The 16,186-nt window shown below is 41.7% G+C and overlaps 1 protein-coding gene across 1 annotated transcript; it reads right to left on the bottom strand.

Moving 5' to 3' along the window:
• Positions 1 to 6,518: 6,518 nt before the first annotated feature.
• Positions 6,519 to 9,079, bottom strand: LOC117494312 (protein ANTAGONIST OF LIKE HETEROCHROMATIN PROTEIN 1-like). Its single transcript, XM_034145156.1, has 3 exons — positions 8,964 to 9,079; positions 7,840 to 8,043; positions 6,519 to 7,215 (listed from the first exon to the last, which is right to left on the bottom strand). Exons 1-3 carry the CDS (start codon positions 9,077 to 9,079, stop codon positions 6,519 to 6,521), a joined length of 1,017 nt encoding a protein of 338 aa, XP_034001047.1.
• Between the last annotated feature and the right edge of the window lie 7,107 nt (positions 9,080 to 16,186).

Genomic DNA, 16,186 nt, shown 5'->3' with positions numbered 1-16,186 from the left:
TTACCTGCTAACGGAAACTCTGCTACACAATTCTTATTATTATTATTGAAACATGACCGGTAAGTTTCAAATTTGTCCGGTAAAATAAATTCTGTCCGGCGAGAAAAAATCCTAGCGGAAACCCTGATACATATGGAGTTGGCCAGATGTGTGTAAATTACTGTTCGTGGTAATTTGAAAACAAATACCGTTGTCGGACACACACAAACACACCGAACACACTCACACAGAGCAGAGCTGAGCAGAGCACAAACACGAACACATCATGCGCCTTAGTGACCGGACATTTCCTTCATAAAACGAGTAATAGAGGGAATAATCGGGCAGTTCGATGTGTGTGTGTGTGTGTGTGTGTGTGTGTGTGTGTGTGTGTGTGTGTGTGTGTGTGTGTGTGTGTGTGTGTGTGTGTGTGTGTGTGTGTGTGTGTGTGTGTGTGTGTGTGTGTGTGTGTGTGTGTGTGTGTGTGTGTGTGTGTGTGTGTGTGTGTGTGTGTGTGTGTGTGTGTGTGCGTGCGTGTGTGTGTGTGTGTGTGTGTGTGATTAAACGTAGCAGCCTGCGGTCGCTCTTTAGCTGTTCTAATTAAAGTAAACACAGTGAAGGCGTTGCGTAAAAGGCAGAGTTACACGTCCCGCTGCCTCCTGGTGCTGTAGCGATTTCATGAAGTGAATGAGAGTCCGAGTTTGAAACATATCTAAAATAATGTATGCACTGCCATTTCCCAACATAAACATTACAGTCTGCAATGAAACGGTTGTCTCCTGTGTGCTCCACTTCCTACTTTTTTTTTTTCATTGCCCTTTAGGGGCTCCGTACAATACAAAAACAAATGCAAATATTTAATTAAAAAAAGTAAAGTCCTTTACTTGCAAAATTGTCTTTTCAATTGACAAACATCATAAGTGTAATTCATGGCACAATTCAAACGGGATCGAAAGATCATCTTTCTCTCGCCATTGACTTCAATACATAATTCTTTTCCGAAATAAGGTCCCATGGAGGTCCACCGGAAAGGGAGGGACTTCGCCTCTCTATTTGGGTGTATTTGCCGTATCTCTGGAACCCATTGGTTGATTTGGGTGATTGACACCTATTTGTAACCGTTAGAGCCAATAGAATCAAGGGGAAGTTCCTAAATCCACTTAAACATTACCATTGAGTAGTTAGAGTGATGCGCTCGCAGCATGCTCAAAACCGGAATCTCTGTTACACTCTATATGAAAAATAAGTGTATTGCCATAAATGTTATTATGGATTATCAGTAATCATTTCAAAGTGACACAGAGACATTGGATTAACCTTCAGCAGCGTTTATATGCGTTGTAATGCCATTGAACAGAACTTTTGATCAGAAAACAGCAAAGGTAAGACGTATTTGCCGTTTTGGCCCCGTAAAGTGAAGTTGTGTGTTGTCTTTCCTGGCTTTCGCTGCGGTGAGTTTTGGTCGCACAGTGATGATACTTATACCAGTGGAATTTCAGCTTTCATATGATATCTAGTTTGTGCAGATAGCATGAAGTATAAAATATTGCTACCGTGAGTTATGTGCTAAGTGCGTTAGCATTTCTTCGCTTAGTGCTAATTTAGATGCTTGGTGTTACCCTTGTGTTTCGTTTAGCTAAAAATGGTTAATATTGTCTGATAGCTGAGTTTCTTCCCGTTAACTGGGTATGACAAATTAATAGGTTGTTAAATGTTAAGAAGCCCTGAGACACAGTTTCGCCGGCGGGGGCAATCGGGCTAAGAGGTCACCTATTATGCAAAATGCACTTTTTTATGTTTTTTATACATGTGTCCACGGTGTGTCAGTAGACTCACAAAGTTTCAGGAAATACAACCCTCTCTCTTTTCCTCATTACCCACATCTCTAAAAACTGGGGTACAACGGAGCTGATCCAGATTTGCTGTGGTCATGACGACATTACTAAAATGTGGGCTGGCTTTACGTTGAAGTCCTGGCAACGTTCCACCCACAGCTCAACCTATCGTGCCCTATCAGAAACGTCACTGTATCAGAAACAATGCGCGACGTGTTTTGGAAGTTATATGGTCTGTGTTTACATTAGCAAGCATTGCTAACACTGTACTGGAGAGAGTATGTGTAAAGAAGCCAGATGTAAAAGGTACTCACCTTTTGGTAAACCCACAAGAGAGAAAGCGTTTGAGCTCCATACTGTTTCAGAAATAATACGTGATGTGTCAGAATAGATGTCAATAATATGGCGTTTAATCACGGCAGCATTTAGCTGAGTTTCGGGGGCAAAACGCAACATCTTGCAAGAAACAGCGTCTGAGGGCTTCTTAATATTTAACAAACTATGAAAGTGTCATACCCACTTAACGGGAAGAAACTCAGCTATCAGACAATATTAACCATTTTTAGCTAAACGAAACAAAAGGGTAATAACAAAGGCTCTGAATTAGCCCTGAGCGAAAAAATGCTAACGCACTTAGCACAGAACTCAAGGTAAAATACCCTTATTACTTATCGGATCTGCACAAACAAGATATCGATTAGCAAGCTGAGATTCCAAAGATTCCAGACATATAAGTATCATCACTGAGCGATCAGAACTCGAACAACAACACAAAATTAGCTTTACCGAGCCAAAAAGGCTAAAAACGTCTTACCTTTGTTGTTTTCTGATCAAAAGTTGTGTTCAATGGCATTAAAACGATAAAAACGTTGCTGAAGGTTAATCCATAGGTTAATCCAATGTGTCGGTGTCACTTTGAAATGATTACTGATAATCCATCATTCAATTTTTATGTCAATAACGGAGATTTCATATTAGCTGCTTACGATAGCTACTAGAGTGTATGACAGCTTCCGGTTCCGGGGCATTCTGGCTGCGCATCACTCATTCACCAATGGGTAATGTTTAGATGGATTTTAGGAACCTCCCCTCGATTCTATTGGCTCTAACGGTTACAAAGAGGTATCAATCATCAAAATCGACCGAGGGGGGCCAAAGATATGGAAAATAAACCCAAATTACCCCAGAAGTGGTTTTATTTTTCTAAATCTCTCTAAAAAGGTCAAATGTCACTAATTTTGCATCAATCCGAGACAGGGTTCTTATTATATGTTATAGTTTGGATTCCTAAAGCTTTTAGTCTACTATCCCATCATTCAAGGGTGGTTTTCACACTATAATTTACATTTTTTTACTATGTTCAATCTGAATTTACTTTAAAATAAAAAACATTTATATTGATTCTGACTCTTCTACATCCAACTCACAGGTTTATCATTGCTTTGAGAAAAAAGATTATTAATTTACCCCTTTTAGAAGTGAAGATATAGTCAATTGTTCTGGGAATGTCATTTTCGAGCCTGAGGCCTGAAAAACAGGCTCGGCGCTCAACTGGTTAAGAAAACAAAAACAGCCTAGATCACAGCTTTTCATAGGGTTTCATTTATTTTAAGTTATTGGGCTTTTTTTATCAAGTAGGATTTGTTAGAACATATTTTCAACTTTAATTGACTGAATTTATTTGAAAAGTGGGCTTATTAACACATGAATACTACTGTGTAATATATTTTTACAAATATATTTAAGAAGTACAATATAAGAAAAGCACAAGTTTCAGGTTTGGGCCATATTCCAATATACTTTTAGAATTTTCTGAGGGCCAATTAAAAATGGACAACGAGCGTAGTTGGCCCCCAGGCCGTAGTTTGAACACCCCACATTAATCCAAATGTCTATATTTGCATTTATTCTTTGCGGACATATTAATATCAAAATCAACGGTCAGAATATTAAAAGAGTTAATTCCATCACATTTATTGGGGCTCATATTTAACAAATGTTTAAACTTGAAATGTCATATTGACGAACTGACCAAAAAACGATCCAGATGTGGTGGGCTATTTTTTCAATAGAGGCATTTTCTGCCAATGTTATATACCTCACTATTTGAGCCTCATATAAATATCATATGGGGCATAACCTTCGCTAGTTACCTGAATAAATTGAAGGTTTTACAAAAGAAAGTCATATCTTGGTCCACGAACAATGCCTCCACTGACCTTCTGTTTCAAAGCTTCAGTATCCTGAAGCTCACTGAATGTAATATCTTTCACAATGCCTACAAGGGAGAGAATATGCTAAACGACAGACTGTTTGAGAGCTCATCCCAACTCATTTACCCTCGCATATATATGAAACTAAGGATTTTAAGAAGGGTAAAAAGAGCAAACTTAAATGTACCAGCTCTAGTGTGGCCTGCAGAGGTCCTCAAGTGAGGAATTAGACTGATAACACTACAACAAGGTCTTTGTCCGTCTTAAAAAGCGCTTAAAGCAACCCTTGTTGAATACGCTGAATATAAATAGTTTATGTTTTATTGTCCAGGCCCTTGTTCTCAAGATTCCTATAGCTTATTGGGGTATCCAATTGTCTCCATTATGTGCGCAAGTCGCGCAAATGTTACGTAAATATAAACCTGCGGCGGAAATCCCTCTTGTCTGTCAAAGGGAGAATCTAGTAATTCTTCATGTTAGTAGGCTAACTGTAGTGTGATTACTGATTTTATCAAAGTAACGAAGTAACGCGTGTCGGGCAATGTTAGTAACTGTAGTGTATATATTTACGTATCATTTGCGCGACTTGCGCACATAATGGAGACAATTGGATACCCCAATAAGCTATAGGAATCTTGAGAACAAGGGCCTGAAAAATAAAACATAAGGTTTATATTTACGTAACATTTGCGCGACTTGCGCACATAATGGAGACAATTGGATACCCCAATAAGCTATAGGAATCTTGAGAACAAGGGCCTGGACAATAAAACATAAACTATTTATATTCAGCGTATTCAACAAGGGTTGCTTTAAGCGCTTTTTAAGACGGACAAAGACCTTGTTGTAGTGTTATCAGTCTAATTCCTCACTTGAGGACCTCTGCAGGCCACACTAGAGCTGGTACATTTAAGTTTGCTCTTTTTACCCTTCTTAAAATCCTTAGTTTCATATATATGCGAGGGTAAATGAGTTGGGATGAGCTCTCAAACAGTCTGTCGTTTAGCATATTCCACTATTCCCAGAACATTACTGAATTATAAAAGTAACGCGTTACATTACTCCGTTACAGACAAAAGTAATATTATTATTATTATTAATAATTACTTACTTTGTAACTAGAGTTGGGTGTAACGCGTTACAAAGTAACGTTACTGTAATAATATTACTTTTGTCGGTAACGGAGTAGTGTAACGCGTTACTTTTATAATTCAGTAATCACACTACAGTTACTAACATTGCCCCGACACGCGTTACTTCGTTACTTTTATAAAATCAGTCATAATCACACTGACAGACAAGAGGGGTTTCCGCCGCAGGTTTATATGCACGTAATCTGCGCGATTTGCGCGTCCACATCTCCACGTGCAGTGCTGCATAAACATGGCTGAGTCAGCGATAACTTTCGAGGGGTGGAGGTATGCCCATTATTTTGAGTTCGTCCGAAGAATAGACAGGAATGTGACGGTGAGGTGCAAACTGTGTCCAGGCCAGAAGCTGTTATCCACTGCTGCAAACACCACGTCAAACCTCAACAAACACCTGCAAAGAACACATGCTAAAGTGAAGCTAATAGCTAAGGACCCCCAAACCCAGAGTGAGGATGTTGTGAGTGCGCCGCCGCCGACTCCGAAGCAGCAAAAATTAGAATTTGGAGGACCGGTAACCAAAGCAGAGATGGACAGGCTTGTAGCATCCTTTATAGTAGAGAAAATGTTGCCCATTTGCACAGTGGAATCACCATCGCATCGTTCAGAGATATACTGCGCAAAATACAGATAGCAGGAGACAGAGGACAGCCATGGTCAGAGCTATCTGGATCAGTCTTATGCGACAATGGAAACTGAACTAAAGAGAACATTTGAAACTTTAGCAGTCTGCGTGATCTGCCTGTAGGGAGGGGCGGGCCGGCCCTGCGAGTAAAGTAACGAGTAAAGTAACGAGTTACTTTATGTAGAGAGTAACAAAGTAGTGTAATATATTACTTTTTTTTAAAGTAATATGTAATATGTAATATATTACTTTTTTTTAGTAATGACCCCATCTCTGTTTGTAACGCGTTACACCCAACTCTGACTACACCACACTACATGTTTAACTTATCCACTCATCACTCATCACACACAATCTTACATAAATAAAAGTTATTTAAAAGTATGTTATGGCTATACTGTGTCTTCACTTGTTCATGTGGTTTGTCAGTTGCAACATACCAGAAGCTTCATGTAGGCCTATGTTGATATATAATGTGCTGTCTTCTGTACAATTGTCCATCTGAAAACCTATTGAAATTATGAGTGGTTTATCAGTAAAAACAGGGCTGAAGGAAAAAAGGTTGTTAGTAATATCATAATATCAATTCAAGAAACATGTTTATTAGGAATGTTTTATTTTTAAATGGCTCATTTGGAATATTTGCTTTTTAAAGAAAATATGGGTAGCTCTTAAAAGAGCTTTTGGTTTGGAGGCTCTTAAAAGAGCCATGGTGACCCTACACCACATTCTGCTGCCATGGCACTGCACCATCCTCATTAAAATAGGAGCAGAAGTTCTCCCGCAGTTGGAGTGATCTGCGTGTGGCATTGTTGGAGCCCATCCTCGGTACATCACACAGGGTTGGAGTATCTGGAGCTTCATCCGTGGACTCCTCGACAGATGGGCGTGATTTCCTTCCTATTGTCTTCCTGCGGAGGAAGTTGTGCAACACAAAGGCGGCCTTCACACACAACTCTGTTACCTCCGGGCTGGTGGAACGCCTGAACATTCTCCACCGAGATGAGAGGATGCCAAACGCACATTCAACCACCAACCTGGCCCGACTGAGGCGGTAGTTGAACATCCTCCTTTCGCGTGTGATCTGGCGTTCAGGGAATGGACGCAGCACGTTGTCCAGCAGCGGAAAAGCCTCATCTCCAACAAACACATGGGGAAGAAGCCGCTCTGCTCCTGGGATGACAGTGTCAGGTGGTAGCTGCAGACTGCCATCTCTGAGGCTCTCTCCAAAAGCGGAATTCCGCAGGCTCCCACTGTCGCTGCTCCTTCCAAAGCCTCCAACATCCACTACCCTGAAGAGGTACTGGGCATCCACGACAGCCAGTAGTACCAAGGAGTGGGTGGACTTATAATTGAAGTAGAGGGACACAGAATTTGCCGGAGCCTGGATCACCACGTGCTTCCCATCAATAGCCGCGTTCACACCAAGTACTTTGCCGTACTTAGTGCCGGCACTTATTACCCCAGGGTACTTAGTACAGATCGCGTTCACACCGGAATAAGTTCCCTGAGGGAAGATTACGCAAATGAGCCGCTGACGTCACTTCGTCTTCTTCTGCTTTGGGTTTACTGGCAGGCCGCAAACAACTTCACGGCGTATACTGCCACCCGGAGTCCCCGGCCGGAAGTCCCCGGAGTTGGGGACTGGCTTCAGTAGAAGCTGCTGGGACTCCCAGCAGCTTCTACTGAAGCCTTCCGAGTAAATCGCCAGAACGCCGACACCTTTTGTGTTGCCATAAGTTAGTCTCTCTGCGTTTGTGCGCTGGGCGAATGCTAGTGCTAATAATGCTAATGCGAGGATAATAAAATGACGGCTCTACAAAACATTTCAGAGTTTTACGGGGCGTGGTTTGCAATTCGCCCAGCCAATCAGAACTGGGGCACTTTTTTCCCCCAGGAAAGTACCATCTCTCAGCAGGCACTAAAAATGGGGGTAAAAGTTCCCGGCACTAAGTATACTTTTTGGTGTGAACGCGACATAAGGGGTACTAACGGAACTAAACGCGAAAAGTACTCCGGTGTGAACGCGGCTAATGGCACCAACACAATTTGGAAAGTTCCAGCGCTCCTGAAACTCAGCAGCGATGGCTCTCCAGTCCTCCATCTGTGGTACCGGCATGGTCTCCTCAACCAGGGCGGTCCAGATGGCACCCGCAACCTCCCTGACGATGAGAGCCACTGTTATATAACCGACCCTATAGCTGAATGCTATGGTCCTGTATGAGTCACCGGTTGCCAGGTACCTGAGAAAAAAGTAATATACATGATTTAAAAAATAAAACAATTTCAGATCCCACACACACACACATACCCCACACACACGCACACACAGACCCCACACACACACACACGCACACACAGACCCCACACACACAGACCCCACGCACACCCACACAGACCCCACACACACACGCACACACACAGAGACCACACACACACACACACACACACACACACACACACACACACACACACACACACACACACACACACAGGGGAGCAATACTGTGTTTACCTAGCTATCTTAAAGGGGACCTATCATGCAAAATGCACTTTTGTACGTCTTTTATACATGAATATGTGTCCCCGGTGTGTCAGGAAACTCACCAAGTGTCAGAAAACACAACCCTCTCTCTTTTCCTCCATACCCAAATCTCTAAAAACGGGGCTGCAACGGAGCTGATACAGACGTTAATTTTTCTGACGTCAGAAAAGGGGTGCTCCGCCTATATGGGCAACTCTCCACCTATCAGGGGAATGGGGGTTTGGGCCACGGCCATTGCCGCTCGAAAGCGCTGGAGACGCTGTAGTACATATGCCAGGCCTGTAAGTGGCGCTGTAGTCTGCCACAAAAGCAGCGAAGAAGACTTCTCACAGAATCAGCCCTTGCAAAAACAGGGCTGGAAATGAGCAAATAGAGCGAAATGAGGCATGGCTAAAATGCATGATCTGTTTGGTATTTTGAAAAGAAAACTTCACAGACATGTTTTATATAGGTATGGCCCTACAATATATTATTCAAATATAGCATGATAGGTCCACTTTAATTAATGTTATCCATCTGAACTAAATCACAGACTTCATTCATCATTCATCCATGGCATGCATTCTCTCTCTTTCTATACAGAGTCAGATTAAAGAAGTAGAAATACACAAAACATACCGTAGGCAGATGGCGAGTCGCTCGGCGGGTCCGATTGACAAACGCATGCTGGTGTCCGCCTTTGTAATCAGTGGACCCACTTTGCCGAGCAACTCGTCGAAATGGTCTTTGCTCATCCTGAAGTACTGCTGAAACAGTTCGTCATCCAGACGGAGCTCTTGGACCAGAATGTGGTATTCCCCCCGTTGCTGACGTTTTCTGAGTATTGGATGTACCCAACAGCGACGCACACCACATCGCCTCCTGAGATACAATGCATATACCAATGCCACCCTTGCTACCAAACCGGCATCCATTTTGGCTAGAGTGGAGAAGAACCGGGCTTTTTTGCTTTGTATGTCCGGGGCGGGAGATTCATGTGATTGTTTGTTGGTCGCGTTGCTCGCGTTAACTCCCCAAGCTTCAGACACGCCCACCGCCAAGCGTCAACGCACGCCAGCGTGTGTAGGGGCCTGCACTTAGTACTCATTTCATTTCATTTCACACCTTTATTTATCCAGGTTGTATCCCATTGAGATCATTGATCTCTTTTTCAAGGGAGACCTGCTCAAGTAGGTTCCACATGAAACATTAAAAACATAAACAGAACAACAAAAGGACATCATACAGTAGCATTACAGTGATTACAATTTACATACTATCCACATGCACAGGTACCAACAGCTTCCGATTCAGTAGCATCCAACCAAGCTTTAAAAACATTTAGTGGCACCAGATTGCTCAGTTTCCATTTTAATTGCAGACTATTCCAGGACAGTGGAGCTGCGCATCTAAATGCTATTTTCCCTAAGACAGTCCTAGCAGTTGGCACATTTAATAAAACCATAGCATGCGATCTCAGGCAGTAGCCACTTACAATTCGCCGTGAGATCAGGGAGCAGATGTAGGATGGAAGTTTCCCTAACATGGCTTTATATATAAAAATGTAACAGTGACTGAGCCTCCGTACAGTTAGTGAAGGCAGACCAGCCCTTGCATACAGGGTACAGTGATGAGTTAATGCTTTACAGTTTGTCACAAATCTCAGTGCACTGTGATACGCAGCATCTAACTTGACCAGGCAATTGGCAGGTGCATTCATATAAATCAGATCACCATAGTCCAGCACAGGTAAAAAGGTCACAGTGACTAGCCTTTTTCTGGCCTCGAGCGAGAAACAGGACTTGTTCCTGTAGAAGAAACCTAGTCTAACCCTCAGTTTTTTAAGCAGGTTATTGACATGACGTTTAAAAGTGAGACAATCATCAAGCCAGATACCAAGGTATTTGTAACAGGCAACCACTTCAAGTTTTATTCCTTGCGTAGTTAAAATATCTAAAACAGGCTCTGGTGTCTTTTTGGCTTTTGAAAAGAGCATTACCTTGGTTTTATCAACATTTAAAAGAAGCTTTAGTTCAGAGAGCTGAGTCTGAATAATGTTAAAAGCAGCTTGCAATTCAACAACAGCCTCCTTAATGGAGGGACATGCACAGTACATAACGGTATCGTCCGCATAAAAATGTAAGGTTGCTCCATTGACATTTTCACCTAAACTATTGATGTAGATGGAGAATAAAAGTGGACCTAAAACAGAACCTTGAGGAACACCATTAGTAATGTTTAACCACTCTGAAGACAGCCCATCAAAATGAACACATTGGGACCTTTCAGAGAGGTAGTTCACAAACCACCCCACTGCATGACTGGATATGCCAATACTGAGTAGCCTCTGCTTTAAGATGCGATGATCGACGGTATCAAACGCTTTGGAAAGGTCAATAAATAGAGCTGCACAGCTCTGCTTATTATCTAAAATACTCGCCACATCATTCACCACTTTCATTGTGGCAGTTATGGTGCTATGTTGCTTTCTGAAGCCTGACTGATGTTTAGACAGGATGCCCTTTGTACATAAAAACACCTTTACATGCTCACTCACTAGGCGTTCAAGAACCTTAGCCAGAACTGATCATTTAGAGATTGGCCTATAATTATTTAAAACAGTTGCCTCCCCTCCTTTCAGCAAAGGCAGTACTCCCATGGAACTAAGTACAGATCGCGTTCACACCGGAATAAGTTCCCTGAGGGAAGATTACGCAAATGAAGCCGCCGACGTCACTTCTTCTTCTTCTGCTTTGGGTTTACTGGCAGGCCGCAAAGAACTTCACAGCGTATACTGCCACCCGAAGTCCCTGGCCCGAAGTCCCCGGAGTTGGGGACTGGCTTCAGTAGAAGCTTTCCGAGTAAATCGCCAGAACGCCGACACCTCCTCATCACTCCACCGATCCCATGTTTTTTTTTGTGTTGCCATAAGTTATTCTCTCTCCATTTGTGCGCGGGGCTAATGCTAATAATGCTAATGCCAGCAAATACAATGGCGGCTTCAAAAAACCTTTCCGAGTTTTACGGGGCGTGGTTTGCAATTCGCGCAGCCAATCAGAAATTGGTACTTTTTTCTCCCCAGGATAGTACCACCTCTCTAGCAGGCACTACAAATGGGGGTAAAAGTTCTCTGAACTAAGTTCTCTTTTTGGTGTGAACGCAAAATTCCAGGCACTATCGGAACTAAACGGGAAAAGTACGGGTAAAAGTACCGGTAAAAGTACTCCGGTGTGAAAGCGCCTAATGAGGGTGTTGGTTACCTATTGAGAACAAAAAGCATCGAATTCAATGACGGGGGGATTAGTAATGGAATTACTATTTAGTGTGATGATTATCTGAACTTTCTTCCTGGTGTATACACAGGCCCTGCTTTATTTCATTTGAATTACATCTACAGAGGGTTATCACAGGGCTTGGGCAGTAACGGATTACATGTAATGGGATTATGTAATCGGAATACAAAAAAAAGGAACTGTATTCCCTTACATAAAAAAAGACAATCAGATTACTGTAACATTTTGAAAACTAGCAGGATTATAATTTTACTAAAAAAGAGGATCAGATGTTATCTCTTCTCTGTAAAATGTACTGTTCTGTAGGCTAATACTTTAAGTGTGAATCTATACACCTACTGCCTGAATCTGCTTTATGGTTTTTACATTCTTTCGTTCATTTGTTCTTTTTTAATTCAGCAGGTGAACCTATATGTTTATTAAATAGTGTGTGTGAGCTTAACTGTGTGTATTAAACTAAAATGGAGCATTTTCTGTCAGCTCAGATGTTATTTCTGCTTTTTTAAACTGTAGTATGTGCTCATGTGTTTCACTGTTGGTGTATAGGCTGCTGCCTGAATGTGCTTCATGAAAGGCAGATTTTCCTATAAATAAAATAATTTTTGATCTTAAATATCTTGGTTTCCTCTTTTGTTTTCCTCTTTTGATCAGGTTCCCAAAATTAGGGTCTCGGCCCCCATCAGTGGTCACGTGGCCTTGTCGATTATAAGGGGGTGAAAGACAACTATACAAATGAAAATCTACATTTACTTTACCTAATGTAGATTCTATTCATTCATGTGAATAAAACTAAATTAATTTGGTATATTTACATTTTGATTTATGTTTTCGAAGAAGACACTTATTTACACAAGTTGCTATATTCACAAAGCTTTCCCTCCAGCATAGTAAAAAACCACCAAAGACATAAAGATAAAACCATTTATAACAGATACAATAAAACACAATGTGTCAGGGTGATAAAAAGCTGAATGTCTTGAAAAAATAAGCATATTATCATTTGAATGAAGTGCTACTTAAGCCCTGGAGCCCCCCCACAGGGGGGCCCCCCAACGGTTTTTTTCGAGACTGTGTCACAGGGCTTCTTAACATTTATGAAACTATTAATGTATAGCACCAGATTAACGGGAATAATCTCAGCTAATTGAAGATATGAACCATTTTTACCAAAACAAAACACAAGTCTCATAAGAAGCGTCTATATGACCCCTGAGCGAAAAAATGCAAACTGACTTTGGCACAAAACTCAAGATAAAGATACCCTTATTACTTATCGTAACTGCACATACAATATATCCGATTAAAGCTGAGACTCCACAGATTATATAAGTATAGTATCATCAATGAGTGATCCGAAGTCGCGACAGGGGAAGCAAACACAGACATCACAACACGTACCTTTACGGAGCTTTTACGGGAGATCGTCTCACCGTAGCTGTCAATCTGATCAAAAGACGTGTTCAATGGCATTAAAACGAGAAAAAACGCGGCTGAATCGGTTAATCCATAGGTTAATAATGTGTCTGTCGCTTTGAAAAAATTATTTATAATCCATAATTCAATTTTTATGTAAAAATCGGGGGGGGGGGGAAGTTAGCTGCTAATGGTAGCCACCAGAGTGTATGCAGCTTCCGGTTTTGGCTATGCGTCACTCTCACTCCTTATTTGGTAACGTGTTGATGTGTGTAGAACTTTCCTTCGATTCCATTGGCTCTAGCGGTTATAAAGAGATCTCATTCGTCAAAATCGACCAAGGGGGGCCAGAGATATGGAAAATCCACCCAAATGACCCCAGAAGTGGTTTTTCTTTGCTAAATCTCTCTAAAAATGTTCAATCTGAATTTTCTTTCAAATAAAAAACATCTATATTGATTCTGACTTTTCTACATCCAACTCACAGGTTTATCATTACTTTGAGAATAAAGATTATTAATTTAACCCTTTTAGAAGGGAAGATATGGTCATTTGTTCTGGGAATGTCATTTTCGAGCCTGAGACCTGAAAAACAGGCTATGGGCTTAAGAGGTTAAATTACTTCTAGAATGCAGGACTTTCACTTGTAACAGGTTAATATGTATATGACATACAGGATGTTCGGGTCCACTGGACCCGGGGCTAACGTGTGGAAATTGTAGGTCCTGTGTACCTACACTCGGTCCTCCTCCTGTCTGGGAATTATGTGTGTATGTGTGTGTGGTGTGGTGTGGTGTGGTGTGGTGTGTGTGTGTGTGTGTGTGTGTGTGTGTGTGTGTGTGTGTGTGTGTGTGTGTGTGTGTGTGTGTGTGTGTGTGTGTGTGTGTGTGTGTGTGTGTGTGTGTGTGTGTGTGTGTGTGTGTGTGTGTGTGTGTGTGTGTGTGCACTGACACCTGTCTGCTCTCACATTCCCGCATTATGTCTTGCGGGAACCAATCTTAATTTTTTTCACACTCTATCCCAGCTGCACATTTGGGGCGAGACACAATAAATAAAGCTTCGCCAGTTTGGGTCCTTATCACAACTGATCAAGATGGCCAAAAGATTCTCTGCTCAGAGGGCCTTGCAAACAATTTTGGAAGAGAGAGAACCATTTAATGATGATGTAGAGGAGGAGGAAGAGGAAGAGGTTTCAGAATGTGAGGATCACATTTCTGAGAAGTCTGAGTCTGACAGTGACTTTGAAGAAGAGGATGAGATTGAGCATCAGCTAGTTACAAAAAAAAGACGAGCCACAGGACCAGCCGGTCAGCGGGCAAAAAAACTAGTAGCACTTTAATTCATTAATGTGATCTAACAAATGTAAAAGGGCAAATATTAACCATACATGCTGTTTATATTGCTTGTAATTGGGATGAAGTAAACATCTGTTGAGTATTTTAACATAAAATAGTTTGATTGTGTTGAATTGAAGCCCAAAAAGGCAGCGGGTCCACCAGACCCACGAACACTGGCTGAATAACAAAAATATGAACACCACACAAGGGTTAAAGTATCAAAGTAAATGTACTCAATCTGTACATCATATAATTATTATTATTGATAAGGAAGGAGCTTACTATATAAATTGATGATTAGCTTTTCATTTTACCAAGTATACATTTGTTTTCCTTGACCCAAAATGATACATGAGTAATTATTTTACACATTAGGGGTTTTCAGTTTACACCAGCAGTTTTCAAAGTGTGAGGCGCGCCTCCCCTGGGGGGCGCCAGAGAGCTTCAGGGGAGGCGCAGCTTGAGAAAAAGAACAACGAGAAAAAGACGAGTAAAGTGACACTTGCACACTTTTGGCTGTCTGTGGAGACTGTGGGTTCCCCCACCTCGCCAAAAAGGCTGTAAAAGTGCTCATTCCCTTCACCTCCACCTACCTGTGTGAGTGCAGGTTTTCCGCATTGACTTTGATCAAAAGCAAGTGCCGGTGAAGGCTGCAGCCAGAGGATGATCTGCGTTTATTCCTGTGTGCATCAAAGACGCAGACTCATTGTTCCCACTAAAGTAGGGGTGAGTGTAATAAGGAGGCAAAGTTGACGTTCAGTGTGTTGCCGGGAGCATATAAGGATTTATCCACGATGTTGAAAATGTAAATTTAAAAAAAAATATATGTGTTGAGAACACCGTGCGAAAATATACGGGTCGTGCTGCAGCTAGATTTGCCTGTCCTCTGTAAGAAGGTGTCGGCGACTGACATGCAAGGAAGAACGGCTGTCCACAGGCTGTTCCAACTTTAACAACTTTATTAACTTCCATGGTAGTGAATTGAACATGCTATTGTAATTGGGTGTGTGGTATATTTTCATGCACGCACACGCATGTTCCACAACACACTGAACAACACTCAATTGTCCGATCGCTACCAGTGTCCTTGCGATCTTGTTATAAGTTGAGACCATTCGGGCTTATACTAGAGGGGTGCAAGGAATAGTCCAAGTAGTGGGGGAGTTTTATACAACATGTTTAAAACATAAAGATAAAAATGTTTTAAAAAGTTATTGTTTAATGTTTTAAGGAGGTGATGCTACTCAGCCAATCATATCGGTGCACTCAGTGAGTCAGCACGATAGATTCAAACACACACACAGAGACGAGACAAGAGGAGAGAAACAGTCTTCATTTTCTCTTACTGGACCTCTTTGAAATGCAATTGAATACCCCTGCATTATAGCAACAACAACAATAATAATAATAATAGCAATAATAATTGGGAGGGGGGGCGCCGCTGTTCTTATGTTCTCTGAGGGGAGGCTCACCTTCCCACACTTTGAAAACCCCTGGTTTACACTATAGTAGAACAAGGGGTCCCTTAAGGAAAAAGAGTAAAGCAGGAATTAAATACTTTCTTTTCAAAATGAAGCAGCTTGCAGTTGCAAAGCCTTACCACTGGGTGGAAGTAAAACCAAAGCATTTTTTTTTCACACAATAAGAACACACCAGCAGATGTGCAGAGTTCACATGAGGCCACAGTGTGTTTGTCAACACTACACAGCAGTGCAAAAAAAGCAGGCCCTGAGCCAAAGTTCCTCTTTAACGTTCACCTAAAATCGTCTACAACGGTGACAGGAAGTCTTTTCCCCTTTACAAAATTAAAGATAATTTC

The sequence above is a fragment of the Trematomus bernacchii genome, unplaced genomic scaffold, assembly GCF_902827165.1.
Source record: "Trematomus bernacchii unplaced genomic scaffold, fTreBer1.1, whole genome shotgun sequence".
Taxonomy (NCBI): domain Eukaryota; kingdom Metazoa; phylum Chordata; class Actinopteri; order Perciformes; family Nototheniidae; genus Trematomus; species Trematomus bernacchii.
The sequence above is the reverse complement of the archived record's forward strand: the minus strand, read 5'-3'. Positions and strand labels throughout refer to the sequence as shown.